The sequence below is a fragment of the Pezoporus flaviventris genome, unplaced genomic scaffold (genome assembly GCF_033815535.1).
Source record: "Pezoporus flaviventris isolate CSIRO_AGI_PZ_B2104156 unplaced genomic scaffold, CSIRO_AGI_Pfla_v1 ptg000002l, whole genome shotgun sequence".
Taxonomy (NCBI): domain Eukaryota; kingdom Metazoa; phylum Chordata; class Aves; order Psittaciformes; family Psittacidae; genus Pezoporus; species Pezoporus flaviventris.
This window is the reverse complement of record NW_026892550.1, coordinates 42,656,050-42,672,855: the sequence shown is the minus strand read 5'-3', so window position 1 is coordinate 42,672,855 and position 16,806 is coordinate 42,656,050. Positions and strand designations below refer to the sequence as shown.

General features: G+C 38.0%; 1 protein-coding gene across 1 annotated transcript; it reads right to left on the bottom strand.

Annotated features, from left to right (window-relative positions):
* Nucleotides 1–1,270: 1,270 nt before the first annotated feature.
* On the bottom strand, nt 1,271–16,353 carry PLRG1 (pleiotropic regulator 1). Its single transcript, XM_061476156.1, has 15 exons — nt 16,232–16,353; nt 14,352–14,458; nt 14,001–14,143; nt 12,895–12,948; nt 12,347–12,440; nt 11,887–11,977; nt 11,592–11,693; nt 8,733–8,825; nt 8,218–8,367; nt 8,000–8,101; nt 7,399–7,501; nt 6,689–6,797; nt 5,032–5,171; nt 2,434–2,627; nt 1,271–1,475 (listed from the first exon to the last, which is right to left on the bottom strand). The coding sequence occupies exons 1-15, from the start codon at nt 16,238–16,240 to the stop codon at nt 1,416–1,418; spliced, it is 1,551 nt and encodes a 516-aa protein (XP_061332140.1). The 5' UTR covers nt 16,241–16,353; the 3' UTR covers nt 1,271–1,415.
* Between the last annotated feature and the right edge of the window lie 453 nt (nt 16,354–16,806).

Genomic DNA, 16,806 nt, shown 5'->3' with positions numbered 1-16,806 from the left:
TCAACCAAAAATCAGGTATTTATGCAGCATGGAATCCCTTAAAATGATATTGTCAAACATTCAAATTATAAGTAGAAGACTTCCTGAGTACCATAAAAAAAAGACAAAAATTCTCGTAATTTAAGCAACACCTAGTTTTACTAGCTTTTTGTAAGTTACATTGCAAGTAACTGTCATTTCTCCAACATTAATTCCAGGCTTGAAAAAAGTCAGACTGACAGAGAACAGAAATAATTATTATGAACTCCTTGCTATCAATGCTGCGGCCACAGAACAATTCTCAGGACCTACCCAGCATGAAACTTGCTGCTGCACCTATTAAAACTGCTAGCAAAGTTGCCAACAACTGGATGGCTTGATGGCTTTAACACTTCTCTCCCCCATGAATAGAAAGCGCTTCAGAGCATCACATACATCACAGAAAAGTTGTAGCAAGGAGGCTTTTATGTTTACTGCATGTTATGTGACTGTTTGTAAACACAATGAAAGATTTGTCCCTTCAGGAGGACAAATTATCTTTCAGAAATATTTTAAATTCCTTCAGAAGATCATGGGGAGACAGCAACATGTAAAATTAAGGCTGGAATGACTTAAGAGCTTTTCCTCTTAGACCTCAGTTTTAAAGGTTAACTGTACTCTAATGTCATATATACTTTAGATAACTGAAAAAACCAAACAGGTGGTTTACAAAGAAAGTCAACTGGTCCTAACACTATGGCGATGGTGAACAGTATGATTTGACAGTGGTACTTCCTATAGGAGGTCCACTCTGAAATGAAATGAGTAGTTGCATATGAAAGCTTTCCTAAGGAAAGAAACACTTTGAAGATCTATTTCATTCAATAATACAGCACTGGCAATGCTCAGTGGCTGAGTTTATAAGGTAAACTACATCATTATTATACTGTCCTCCTCCTTTCTTGATTACAGTTACTCTGTAATTTAGTATATATACCGTTTCATTGCAGTATACAATTAGCATATGTACACTAAGCTATACTGGTCTAAAATCTAAAAGTGTCAATCAACAAATTCCCAGTACATGGCTTCTATGCATGAACTTGCAATTAACTTCTGGAGTCAAGTAAAGGTCTTTTAGAAAACCTGGCTCATCAAAATATGTTTAGACCTACACTCAGCAGATTCATACAAAAAAGTAACCACCTGCACACCTATCCTTTTCATGAACTATACATGCTCCACAGAAAGAAAGTTAACAGCTGCAAGTGGTTTGCTGGGATCACACCAAAACAAAAAAAAATACAAAAGGGAAGAGAAATAAGATTTATTATAAAACATGTTGAAATAGCAATGACTTAGCTGACTTCCTGCTCTGCTGTTCTAGACAGAGCAAAATGTGACTGAATGCTCTCAGGAAAGCCAAAACAAAATTATAGTATAAGTATCCTGCTGCACTAAAATCGCTTTCTCTTGATAATTTCTGGCTTCCAGCTGACAGGATGAGTTTCTTCAGTCTAAAGGAAAAAAAGAAAAATCTCATAAGGTTTTTTTTAACACAAAATTCACCTCTAATTAGGGTTTAGTTTAAAATTACTCACATAGCATATATACTCTATGACATATGTAACATTGTAATTACCTAATCTACTATGGAATTAATTTATCCATATGGAACTTTATCCCAATGTCTGAAGTACATGACAAAACTTATTCTGTGGGTTTGTTTTTTTTTTTTTGCAACACGGACAAAAAACAGGTTGCCAGTGGCATTTCAGGAACAACACTGTAGTGATCAAAGCACAAGAACATGAATTCCAGAGACAGTCCTTCCAGCAATATTAACATCAGTACTGGCTGATGCCAGAGTCTACATTCTGCCCAGTCACAAAATGGATAAAATAGTCCATATTCCTTCAGACCTAAGAGTTGTTCCAAGTCTAATTCAATGCAAAAATCCTAAGATTTAATGAAAATCCTTATATCCTTTATATCGAAGACATACGCTGATAAACTATATAATAATCTTCTGTCTTATCTATTAGTAAATGGATCTGGATTTCAGAATAACAGCTTAAAAATAGACTATTTACTCTAGAAATTGCCAAAGCAAATGACTAATCTAAATCATATACAGAAGTACAATAAATCTTTCAAATGTAATCTTTTTTCAAATTCCCATGTTTTAATCAATACAAACACACACAGTCCCCTACTGGCTTTAAAATGCAGTATGCATCATTGTATTAAGATTTCTCCAAGCCTCATCACAAGGGACTTCTGCAGAAGAGTTGACAGGCCTGACACTTATTTGTACTATAGCATATAATAAAAAATTAGGAGTGCAGAAACTAGCTACTGTCCTCTTAATGTTATTGCAAACATATTGCTTCCAAACTTCAATAAAATTGATTACACAAGTCTGTGCATGTCTCTTATTGATCTGCATAACATTAAAAAGCCACTATGACATACCGCAGTATCATCTTCTTTGTATACTTTGATGGTCTTATCAGCTTCAGCAGTTAGCAGTCTGCTTTCTGACTGGTCAAACACACATGCAAATATTCCTGATTCACTGTCCAAAGAGCCTGGCTGCACAGCTGCATGTACTCTCTGGAAGTTGTATCCAGTTCTCCAGTCCCAAAGATGCATTGTACCATTGTCAGCTAAAACAAAGAAACAGTATTTTTAACCAGTTAATTTCTACTAGTTTTCTAAAAACAGTATCATGAACAAGTAATTAATACATCAGCTATAACATTCACGCAGAACAGCTCAGTAGAGCCTACAAGGTTTCCTATTTTCTACTAGTTTCCTTCTCAGTTAAGAAAGGCTGATCTTGTTTAAGGCTGATAGAAGCTTCCTCAGAATCTCATCCAGCTTTGTATTAGATAACCCAGAGAGATGACACACTACATCACATGGCAACTGAAGCAAGGTGCTTTGGAAGCACAGCAAGGACTGGCATTCTCAGTATCAAGCTCCTTGTTCAGTAGCTCAACTAAAGTTGAACAGACATCATCCTGTCAAACAGATTACAGACATTAAGGAGTCGGTAATGGGAAATAGCTTAATGTTTGCAGAGGTTCTATTTCAAATCCAGTTCAAACCACTGCCAGCATTACTGCTACTGTCATCAGCTACAGCGTATTCATAGCAATCTGAGCTCTGTATTCACAAGGATGATCTCAAAGGAATTTTTCAGTTACAAAAAACAACCTCTCCTCCCAAAGCATTATCTAACCAAAACAGATCTATTAAAAAATGCTCCACAGCTATGAGATAGAAAAAAAAAACGAAACAACCAAAACAAACTAAGAAGGGTGTTTTTACAGTTCCTAAGGTAACCTCAACTTATTTTAATTCAGCATCAACTTATTTATACATGCTTGAAAACATAATCAGGGTAAAGTGACTTACTATCAGCTATCTTCCAAATCCTGCTTAGCACATTTCCATCTTATCCACATCCCTAGCCTACAGGATATACTGTATCTAATGAGACCAACAGGGACCAAATCTAATTCCACAGTGTAGCTTCAGTTACTTTTCTTGTTATTCTCTGGTTACAAACACACATACGTTTTTTTGTAACTATCATGTAAACTCATGGAACGCATCTTAAGCTATCATGTGCGATGCTGTGAATTGAGTCCTCTCCTTGCTCGCAACTAGCCAAAGTATTAGACAAGCAAAACTGAGACATAAAAACTCATGCTCTGCAAGTTATGTGGAACACCACAGCCTGGCCTCTTAATTCACTTTTCTCTGCTAGAGCTCTCCCAGGACAATCTCGTAATTAAGCAACTGCTCTAGGACCTCAGAGATTTGGGTTTAAACTCCCATGCAATCCTGAACTGTTACTCTAGAGCTGAGCTCTCAAGCTGTAAAATTAGCACTTTCTTTTTCCACACTGTTTATTCCTTCCCTGTTTATAACAACATCTACATTAAAAACACACCGTCTTCCTATTGGGATTTCTAAAAGCTTTTTTAGTGACAAGCTTTTTTTGAAAGAAAGTCTACTGTCATGGTTTAAACCCAGCGGGCAACTGGACATCTATGTATGTACTTTGTCTTGTACAAACACAGAACTCAAATTTCACAAACTACGGTTTAAGTAACACATACTTCCAACAAAATAATTCTATAACAGTGCTTGGATAACTAATATACAGAAAAATGCTACCTACAATGAGGTAACTGTTCTGACATAAAATTATTCATGATCAGACACAGTAAGCATTTGGGATTCTTCTGCTACCCCAACACAGATACATGAAAGCAAACTAATAGCTCCAAGAGGTCGGGGGCTCACAGACCGCTAAACAATAATGTATCAGATTATTATTAAATTCTGGAACCTTTTGAATGAAAAAATTAAATCCGTGTGTCACAATAGACATAAAATCCTCCCATAAGCACTGGAGCCAAAGGACTAGTTTCTTAATTTCTGAACGTTTGAACACATAATATTGCTAAGTAAACATGGGTTTGATTCACAGTAATATTTGGAGATTAGCCATCAATCTTTTGAACAATCAAAGTAACATCAGAAAACGTGTGCAGGAAACCTTAAGACAACAGAACCAGTCCATTTGTGCTGCATAAGGACCAAGGAAGAGTTCACATTTAAATGGTACAGCAAGCCTGGGCAAGATGTTTCTATATGCTCTACCCATTCTCACTGCATCAACTTGTTACTAACAGAGACACCAGGTTCTTTAGCTGCTCTCTGAGGCAGCTCCCAGTTTCCACACCACTCCTGAGGGAATTCTAATCATCAGGAGATCACAGAAGGTGAAATCTGGAGCCCTGCACAAGCAGTCAGGTGAGAAGAGGAAACCTCTTCCCTGCAGCACATTAAATGTAACTTCAAATACATTTTTGTGCATGCAGCTCGGTAACATCCAAGAAGATAAAAGTGGCCCTACTGACTATGAAATTGTATGCTGTAGCACGTTTATAGGCCCAGATAAAGGACATCTCAGCTAGCATCTTTGTCTAAGGACCTCCAGCCATTGTAGAGGAGTGTAAAGGGGAAATACAAGCATTTGTTTCTCATTTTTACCTCCTGAGACCAGAACACCATCGGAATTTACAGCCAGTGTGTTGATAATAGCATTGTGACCAGACAGGTTCTGAATGAAATTTCCATCTGGGAATTTCCACTGCTTAATATTATCTGGAGAACCAGACGCAAATGTGTAACTGAAAGAAAATAAGCACAGTATGTTGAAATTCAAAACAGCTGTAGGTATAGCAGACATCCTTCACTGAAACTGCTGTTAAATGCTAGCTTCAAAGTTACTTCAAACTGCTTTTCTGACATTTTTACTTCACATAAAATGAAGCAAATTTATGACGTCATGAATTACCTATTTGTACTGTTTTCTTTCTGTTCCATAGACTACCTAAAATTTATTAGTCCTATGCCATATAGAGTGTTAATATGCCAACAAATATTAAAAATGCACACTAAGTTCTTCTCAATTGTTATTCTGGCAAATTTTCAGGTTTAAGTGCACCCTCAGCAAAGGTACCAAAGGAAAAAAAAGCAGCACACCCGAAACAAAACAAATCCCACTATTGGTTAGTCATTCAAAACTATACAACCAAAGATAAAGAACTGCAAAAAAGTGAACTATGAAAGACAACTTGTTTTACCGAGTTACCCTAAAACAAGCAATTCCCTCATTTTAGTATGTGCAAGGAGTTACACTGTTATTTGGGTAGCACATACAAAACCCTGTAGGAATATTTTCAATTGACACAACGTCTAAGCCATTTGCTGTCTATTCAATATACCCTTCAACTAAAAAAATAATTAGGAAAAGAACTAGACCTTTTTAAAAAAACAGAAATACTAAAATATAAAAAATATACTAGGCTGACAGCTGCTATAGCTTGATAAAACCTGTTCAAGTTTAGTTCCAAAGAGGTACAACTGATGAATCTGAAACCAGACTGTTTTTCAGAATGTAAGTAAAATTAGGGTTTTTCTCTGGTCCAGCTAACAGGCATAGCGTAAGACCATCGCAATTTTTAAGACGCACAGATTGGTCAGAATTTATTAATATTAAAGATTCTGAATTTCTGCATTGACAGAATTTTAAAATATTAGAAGTGAAGTATTATAGTTCTATTTGAATTCCTTTTCTGCATTGTTTTAATGTGTATTTATTCAAACAGGCAACTGCTGATGCATCAAAATATAGCATCTAAATTGAGAACACTTCCAACAACACCTGCTTCAAAGACTAAGCTCAAGAAGTTTCTTTTTAAGATCAGTTAGACTGGAATGTTTTGTGCAGAGAACCACATATTCAAAACCCCCACTTTGTATTAATCCCTGTCTCCTTTAGCATTATTCACACATGCATCATTCTACAAACCGACTTCACTTTCTGCTAACAATCATTTAGTTACACCTTTATCATTAGCCTTACTGTGTCACTGATTTCAATGACTTCAAAGGCACATATATAAGAAATTCTGTGGGATGTAACACATTCTCAGGATTGCTAATGTACAGCAATGCCTGGGGAGCACAATCAATGTAGTAAAAGGTATTTGAGAACTGATATACGTACTTTTTACAGCATTCTAAGCTCACAAGTTTTTCCACATTATTATGCCCTACCATTCTAAATCATCACTCACATTGGCTTTCTGTCACCACGCAATGTTCTGAACTGCGAAAGTGTAAAAGAATGAGGAAAACTTACTGTCTTGGGTGTAGCACTACTGCTCTAACAGATTTCTTGTGATTTGTTAAAGTAACACGAGTTTTTCCTGCCACTAAATCCCAGAGCCGTATGGTAGTATCATGACTGCCTACAATGAAAACAAGAAGTAGTAGCAACCATCATATTGATTCTATCACCGTTATTATTTTGACAAGGCAGCCAAAACCTTATATGCAAAAAAGACAAAAACACCATGCTTGTTACAAAAATATTCTATTAAATGCCTCTGTAGGTGAAGAAGATGCTGGGTTGTAGTGGTCTTTTTACACCGTTTGAAATTTAAGAGCTAAGTTACACAGCAAAGCTGAATTTTTATGCAATGGGAAAGAAGATAAACAATATTTTACCATGGTACCAGACACGTCTTAACTTCATTTGGGAGAACTGTGATATATCACAGAGAAGGCAAGTCTCAATTCATAGTACAACAGAAAAAGTAAACACCAGAAACAAAGTGCAGAAAAATATTCTAGCAATGTACATCTATATTTGCTTAAACATACAATTTAATAAACATAACAGCATGAAATAACCACAGCATTGACTATTTTCAACAGAAAACTAATAAGAGAAATTAAGTAACTTAACAAGGATTGCATTATGAACCTCACATAATTAATGAGCACATACAAAAATTATTAGGTTTTTCAATCATGTTACTTGTGAAGTAACCTATAAGCCCACCATACCTGTAATAATTTGTGGTTCTGCAGCCTGGCACTTCACTGTTGCTACTGCATTTGTGTGTCCCGATAGTGTGTGCACGCTGGCTTTTGTCCTTACATCCCAGATCTATGAATTTACAGTAAGTATGTCAGAGGTCAGTAAGAGGTGCACATTCAATGTATCTTAGGCACTGTCATTGATTACATGAATTCCTTGCCATAGTTCTACAGATTAAAAAGTATTTAGGTTGTATTTTTTTTCATCCAACAGTTCATCACACAGTTGCCTCAGCTGGAAAACTGCAAGGGGAGCAGGAAGCCTGCCACTGAATTTTTAAACATACAAATAACTTGAAGTCACCATAAAGCCATACTACCCTTCTAAATGCTAAGCAATCCTATATAAACACTATGAGGTCTACCCACTAAATTAAGAAATAAAACCTTATCTTAAAGTGACACTGCATTTTTGTGTATTCAGGCTTGAGTTTTATCAACAACGGAAGACAAAGCTAAAATAAATCATCTTAGTATTTTCATCTTGATTTCATGTTAACTTTTACAAATGGAAGATGTTGAAACACTGACATACCAAGATATTAAAAAGTAACAATGCTATACTTACTCGTGCTGTTGAATCTCTACTACACGTTACCAGTACATCTATTGTTGGATGCAGGTCTAAACCATACACAGCACTGAGATGACCATGGTAATGCCTAATAACCTAGATGAGTAAAAAAAATGCACACATGCTAACTTGATATTTGAAAGAATTTTCTAAATGCTTTGATTTTTATATTTGACACCACCAATTAATTCAAATTAAAGAAACTAGCTTACCTTATTGTACTCAAGATCCCAGCATTTCACTTGTTTGTCTTCTCCACAAGAAAAGAGGTATGGACTTCTTGCACTTACTATCACCCCTCGCACAGTACTGATGTGTCCCGTCAAAGACAATTTCAATTTGCCGCTAGCAAGGTCCCAGATCTGCATCAAAATAGGGGTTTTGAGGTAGACAGGTAAAAGCTATCTAGTAACAGTCTGGGTAAACAGCCCAGATGTAAGTGACCCTGCTGCACTGTAAATCAAAACTTACAGTAACATAGACATTTGCCCTCCAGCTATTACCATGTAATAAATGAAATCTTAAGAAGTAGTAGTACTCCACAAATCCTTTATGACTAGGTGATAAATTAAAAAAAACTGCTCTGCAGTTCATTATTCTGCAAGCAGTTATGCTACAAGGAGTTGCAAGAAGTTGTTTCCAAGGGCTGAAGACATTTTTAAATAACAAAACAAAAAGCTAAACACCCCCACCTCAACTTTGTCAGCGATTTCTTCCAGCCTCTTACCTTTATGGTTCTGTCAGCAGAGCCAGTAACAAACCACTGATTTCCTGGTTCTACTGCAATACATCTCACCCAGCCCAGGTGACCACTGATAACCTTTAGAAAGAATAAATTTTTTTTAAATAAGAAATAATACACATACATCTGCCAGTATAACTTTCATTTCTCAGCACTGGAATTCGTTTGTACTCATCAGGAAATGTATACTCCCCAAAAAGTCAAATGTAAAATTAGATCTGAAGAGAGCTTGATTTCTACTTTAGTTAAATGAAGAAACTAATGAAAATTTAGAAGTCATACAGACTTTGGGAACTTGCAATATAGAAAGATCCTGTTCCTATATGCAACCTTTTCAAGTCCTTTGACAGTCCATAACACTGTGGCTCACCACTTGAGGCTTTGCAGAGAAAGACTGGACTTAAGCACAAGTTCCTTTTGCTGCTTCATACCACTTACACAAAAATAAAGAACAATTATATAAAATCTTAGCTATTAAATCATGTTGCCATATAAGAACTTGTTAAAGCATACTACCACCTCCTTTTCTCTAAATAAGGGATAATACGTCAGAAGCTTTCTGGTAACAAAATGCTGGAGACAGATCTCATAAGGAAAGCTCTACCAACACAGGGCTTGTTTACAGCCGCTTGTCTCTTTAATTTCTCTGAAGTCAAACAGCTAAACATCAAACCCCGTATTTGGTTTCACTGGATGTTGTATTTCATGCACTGTTACACAGTTAATTTTAAAAAAATCTGAAACAATAAAAGTTCTTAGATAGAAATACTTTGGAAAGCTAAAGTGGATTCTTCTGACCAGATAAGACCACAGCCACATTTGAGATAGCTGTCTAGATTTCTTCCTAGTCTAAAAATAGAAACAGGAATTTCCAGGGAAGAAATCTAAGAAATAGTTTATCTGACCTATTTGAGGTCCTCACCTTTCACAAACTTGGGGAGATCAGTTAAAATGCAACAGACAAGATGAAACCCACATTTACCATTCTATCTATGCTTTATTTCTGAAAAAGCTTCTTCATGCTGAGCAAGGATTTTAACAGCAAACTCCCACTAAAACCGTTTACATGTAGAATTAATACAGTGACTTCAATTGTATTTACAGTCTCTCTGAAAAGAAAGTGTTCCTTAACAAGTACGCATTTTTCACTTATCTTAAATCTTTCATGGGTTTATTTTGGTGCAATTTTTTTCACATGGCATTTGCTTTGATTTTTATGAAGAGCACATTCCACTACTGCCACATTTAGAAAACCTCTGTATTCCTTTGAGCTAAAGTGCTTTTCTCAAAAAGGCTAATCTCAAAAAGTAATTTAAGATTCATGACTAATGCAGCACTCAGTACTCTTCTGAAAATCTAAATGCCTATACATGGTGCTACATTCAGATGAAAATTGCTAATCCAGTTCTGATACCAGAGCATAAGATTTTTCAGTGTCAGGAAAGCCTAACATTCATAATGTTGACCCTTTCTTTCGTATCCTGGGCTGCATCAAAAGGAGCGTGACCAGCAGGTCGAAGGAGGTGATCCTGCCCCTTTACTCTGCTCTTGTGAGACCTCACCTGGAGTATTGTGTGCAGTTCTGGTGTCCTCAACATAAAAAGGACATGGAACTGTTGGAACAAGTCCAAAGAAGGGCCACAAGGATGATCAGGGGACTGGAGCACCTCCCGTATGAAGACTGGCTGAGAAAGCTGGGGCTGTTCAGCCTGGAGAAGAGAAGGCTGCGTGGAGACCTCATAGCAGCCTTCCAGTATCTGAAGGGGGCTATAGGGATGCTGGAGAGGGACTCTTCATTAGGGACTGTAGTGACAGGACAAGGGGTAATGGGTTAAAACTTAAACAGGGGAAGCTTAGGTTGGATATAAGAAGGAAATTCTTTCCTGTTAGGGTGGTGAGGCACTGGAATGGGTTGCCCAGGGAGGTTGTGAATGCTCCATCCCTGGCAGTGTTCAAGGCCAGGCTGGACGAGGCCTTGGGTGATATGATTTAGTGTAAGGTGTCCCTGCCCACGGCAGGGGGGTTGGAACTAGATGATCTTAAGTTCTTTTTCAACCCTAATGATTCTATGATTCACATAAAAATACACAACCAATACAAAATATCAAATTGCTCAAATTTCATAGTAAGAATCAGCCCCTTAAGAAAAAAAGGTACATGTTCAAACAGATGCACCTGAAAAGTTAAAAAGATCTGAACAGATACACATGCTTAGAGATTTTCTCTTCAACTCAGCTCCTTTGCCATACTTATCACCAAAACATTTGAAGATGGTATCAGATTTGGGGGGAATGGCTAAGAAAATTAAAAGGCAAATTAGAGTAATTAAAAGACAAGACTAGAAGTCAACCAATCTAAACCACAGAGATAATTTGTAATTTAAGTATTCAGCTCTTCTCCCCATTTTCATATCAAGTAAAAGAAGTCTTGCTGATTCAGTGACTGCCTTTAAGTGTTTCTGGTGACAATTTTACTGCATTAACAGTATTTCTTGAACATGTTATCAGTTTCAAATTTTGCACTTTGCCTTTAGGTTCCTCTATCAAAGAATCACACTAGAAAAAACAAACTCTATAACAAATTTATCACAACACAGCTACACGTAAGTAAATATAAGGGTAAAATTTACAATGTTTACAAAAAAATTTGCCATATAGAATGATGTTCGTAATTTAACCTCTTTGTTATTTAAGGAAGTGTACATATGCAACTTAGCTGTGATCACTTTTAATTTGATTTAATTTTTGTGAATGAGAAGGAAAATTATGCTTTGAGGTCTTCATAGAACATTAAATACTCATTTACTTTTATGTGCATGTTCATATTCACGTATTTGTAACTTACTCTGTACAGTTTCCAAGGCGGATGCCACTGAGGTTTGGGCATGGTTGGAGCCTTCTTTGCCATTAATGCTGAATTTTTGTTTCCACCAGCTTCCACCATAGCCTGTAAGTCAAAAGGAAGGTTACTCTTATGTTTTATAACTTACCTCCTTACCTAGAACCTAAAGCCTTCTTGCTGTGACATCTCAACACTGATTATGTTTAGTCAGTCAGGAGATTTCCACACAACACACAAATGTATCCAGAAGCAAATCTGGTGAATACTACATACTTTTCACATTAGATGTGCAACTCACCACAGACATCCCAGGAGGCTGTGAACGCTCAGATATTCCAGCATGTCTGTAAATATCACCCACACCAGCAGCTGTTCGACTTGCATCCAACCTAGGTTGAATGAAAATGATTGATGGATTGGAATCAACTTTCTTTTACTAAACAATAAGTTATCGCAGGGCTACATCCAGTTGAGCGTTGTACACCTCCAAGAATGGAGACTCCACAACCTCTCTGGGCAACCTGCTCCTGTGACTGACCACCTCAAGGTAAAAGACATCCACAAACAAAGCCTCATTTTTTCTTTTCCATGAAAACAGTAGGGCACAGAAAAATGACGCCTGACCACACTAAAAGTAGTTTCTTTAATCATTTCATAAATGAGTTCATAAAAAATACTCAAAGTAGCTCCTATTCTGACTTCAGTATTTTGCCTTGAAATCCCCGTAGAAAAGTGTTAATGAAGTAACACATCAGTACCTGGATTGAGAAGCAGGAAGTGCCACAGCTAAGGACTGTGCTGCAGATTCACTAGGCATCCTCTGTACCTTAGTATCTGCTGTCAGAGCCACACCTTGAAAAAAATAAAACAGTAGTGACAATTAGCAATGGCCAATGTAACAACATAGAAACATAACCCTTCCAAGCACAGACAAAACCAAATGACACAAATTATTAGACCTAATGTCTCTTTCTCAGGGAAAAGTCTCCCAGAGAAAGAGGACCACAATATCAAAGAGCAGATTTCTAAAACATTTTTGTCATAATGTTACCACAGAAGGTGAAACCTCATAGAAATGAATGACTACCTCACAGCAAGCTTATATTCACTGAGGCTCAGTGAGAAGACACAGCATCTGTACCTAGATCCTCCTCCTTCCTATCAGTCACAAAACTATCTGCATCAATACCATGAAAGTCTTCAACTGCATTTCCCACTACTATAAGATACGGATTCACAGCAAGAGAAAGACTGCTCCTGCTAGGATGGAGGCAAAAAACCCCGGCACACACAGAATTTTACTTACCAGGCCCGGGTGGATATGGATGTGTGCCAGTTATCAAATATTCAAGTTCTTGTCCTGAAAAGCAACAAAATGTTGTATTAATAATTACATCTCATACTGCAAATGATGTACTCAAACAGGAAATAAATCAAAACAGCAGTAGAAGAAACTAACAATCACTTCTAGTGTACTACACAAGCATTTTTATTTTAATTTCATTTGTTCCAATTACCTCTGTATTCTAAAACTCAATAGTAAAAAAAATAAAATAATTTTTTAAATGGTGAGGATACCCATTATCAAGAGGGACTCTCAAGAGAAAAATCTTCATACTGTCAAAGATGCCTTTTGTAGCAGCAATCATAGAAAAGAATTCAAGTACACAAATAGCACTGGTATCTGAAATGTAAGCTAGTAAAGACAACTGGTTGTCTATGGTATCAGAAAAGAAAAGTTTTTCTTTTTCTTTAAAGATTTTTCATTATCTCTCAACATATTTCAGAATACTCCCACATAAAGTACCTTGAGAAAAAAAACAACAAATCTTAACTGAAATAAGGTGGCATTTGGCACTCTTTAGAAGAGAAGTTTCCATATGGGATCTACTTATTACATACAGATTTTATATATAACCAAACATCGGTTGAAAAAAAGCCTACAGATTTAATATAATTTTCTGGTTTCATAGTCGCAGAGCTAAAGGAAGCATGAAAAAATGTTATGAAACAAAATAAAAACAAAACCAAAACAAACCCCAACCAAATAAACACGCCCTTGACCATCATGAATATGTAAAAAGGAGAAATATATTACTCATCTTTCTAACACCCAAGTATAGCTTACACTAATGTTACCATAAAATTTGCTCTTTTTACTAATGCATCAGTGTAAAACCTTCACAGCAGCCTATTATTCCTTGTTAAAACAAATTTCCTCCTTGTTCTGAATCACTTGACTCCTATGGACCGTAGCAAGAAAAATATGAAACAATAAAAAATAAATAAAAAAAGTATTTTGTTTTCCACATTTATTACCAATGGATTAACACTGTACTGCATTCTTTGGATTATACATCAGTGAGGCTGTTACAAAAGAAAGGACAAATATACCCTTAAAAGCAAACTAACCTTGATTTCCAGAGTACTGTTTGTGTCCATAAGGATCCCCGGTGTTTGGACCTCCTTTTTCTCTCAAGTTTTCTTTAAGAGTAGGCATGTGTAATACTGAGCCATACTCCGTACGTAACTTGACTGCCATCTTTACTTTGTGACTGTTGGGAGAGTAAAGCACAATCCTGAATAAACCCTGATTTTTGTTGTTACTAAGTTTTGAAAGATCTGAGAGACTTTATATGACTCACTTTATGGTATTTTTTTTCCCCTTAAGACTACTTTGTTAACTCTACAGAACCTTCTGAACTTCTGACTTGGATGGAGCAATCGCTAACAGGTTAAAACCTGACTGAGTGCAGTACTTACCTTTCATCATCTAATGGGATAGGCTTGGCATTATCAGCTACAAACATATCATGAGTCCTCTTCAAAGATCTGAACACAAGTGTATGCACAGAATGCTTTTGGACTTCCTAAGAGGAAAGAAAAGAACATTTAAACACATTTGATTATAATTACATGAAAAACTGAAACACAGGTTAAACCAAGTAGCAATTTCCAGACTTCAGTCCCATTAGATAACATAGCACTGTTTAGTTCACAGAAAACACCACTCATCTTGGAAACTAGAAAATTATGTTTAGCTGTTAATTGTTAATTTATCATTTACTCAAAATAACAATCCCTTTCTTGAAAACTGCCAAAAACTTTGATCAGGCTTTCTGCACTGGCATCTACAAAACAGCTCCATGAGCGTACAAGCTTTTTCCCCCTCCTCCTTTCACATTCTGTTTTTGTAAGCAGGCAATAAAATAACGAATTCTGAAAACAGTTCTGTAAGTTTTATTTCACTACCACCAGAAAAAGAACAAGAGCAATCACCAGTTTCTGTGACACCTTACATAAACACGGCAGTTTACTAAGAGAAAACTTGGGATAAAACCTGACAAAACTTGTTTTCCTTTTGTAATATTCATTTGTTACTATGAGCAAAACATACTTACAATTCCCATCCAGAAACTAACAAGCAAGGTTAAAGCTATTAATTTATAGAGGCTTTTTACTTATTAACAGCACAAGTAATTTCTTGCTAATATTTTCCTCCCAATGGAAAAAAAAAAAAATCATTGTAAATCTGAGCCTGCTTGCTCAGGTACAAAGCCAAAACTCTTTGCATGACTGTACGTTCTGTATGTCACACAAAAAACAGCAACAAATTGGAAGCTACTTGAATAACTTCTGGCACTGCCCAGCCTTCAAGAATCACTACACAAGCGCTTTCCCTATTTAGTTATCTGTAAGTTTTGTTTTCCTGCCTTCAAAGTTGTTTGGCCACTTACCAGCCCATTTTGCAGTGGCTATTAGCTTCCTGACTCAGTAGCAGCTACACAAAGTTTGCTGCTCTAGCTCAATACTTTCCTACAATCTCCAGGTATTAAACAGGAGAAAAAAAAACAAGCCAAAACATTTAGAGTAGGATTAGGAATTTCATACATCTGAAGAAAGAGATTAGAATAATAGAAGCTAATTACTATTCAACAACAGCAGCTGTTGAAATCAACACGAGTACTAGGTAACACAACACCTCCCCAGTAGGGAAAAAGCATTTCAAATATTTTCTGACAAACATTCTTTTGTAAAAAAAAGCCCTGCTACCGTTACATACAGCAGCAGTGTCTGCATCTTCGTACATGCTCCTGACAACACTACATGCTTTTAGAAATGCATGATGTTCACTCCACAGTAACTATTCCAGGGTCCGTAAAAACAGTGGCTTTCTCCATGATTTCACTTCCAAGCCCTCACAGGCCGGATTCCGTTTCTTTGGCTAGCTGACCAAGCCAATAAGTCACCGGAGGCTGGGAATCACAACACCATTTCCCAGCACAAATACCGCATACGGCGTAAGTCTTTCAAATCAAAACTGCTGCCTGCCGCTTACTCCCGCCCGAAACCCGCGCCCGGCAGCCTTCACACCGGCGCCCCACTCGCTGTCCCCGCGGCAGGGGCTAGGAAGGCAGAGGGACAGCCGTGGTCTATCACCACAGCGGCGCTTTCACACCGAGGTCGAAGTGGGGGTGCGCTGAGGTGCTCGGTAGTCCCCGCCGGCTTCCCCCCCATCACGGGCCCAAGCCGCCCCGCCGCCCCAGCAGCGCTCCCTAGTCCCTCCCGGCACGACTCAACGGCAAGGCAGGGACCACGCAAGGTACCCACTGGAGGTAACCGAACCCCCTCCGGCCTCTCACCTCCACCATGGCGCCGGCAAGCACCGAACACCACCACCACCGCACTCCGACACCGCTATGGAGAGACTTCCGGCACCTGCCCCGCGCCGCAACGGAAGTGACGCATCGCGAAGGCGCGGGCACAGACTCGCGCGCGCAAGAGGCGGAGCAGATAAAGGCCCGGGGGCGGGACCTGATGGAGGTGGGATTTACGGATCTTGTGGTGCGGGCTGAGGTCGTAGGTTCGAGACCTGCGAGTGGTGTGGGAGTGTGCGGTGAGAGGGCTGCAGTGAGCGGTACCCGCCAGGAGAGAGCAATGCTCACCTTTGTGAAAGGCGCCTGGACTTTCATGAACCAGGGCGATGGAGGAGTCGGCGCCGTTTACGCAGCGGTTCCCCTCGCTGAGGGGTTGGGTGCCCTCTGGTCAGCCTGGTTTTACAGAAATCTTTGGCCTTTGCCGTTGTTTTGGGCCGTGCAGCTACAGCGTTTAGGCGTCGTGTTCGTTGTGGGTTCCCAAGGTTAAATTCAGTTCAGGGAATTGCACAGCACGAGCGGGATGTGGGAAAATAGTCCCAGGCCTGAAATGCAACCTCTAA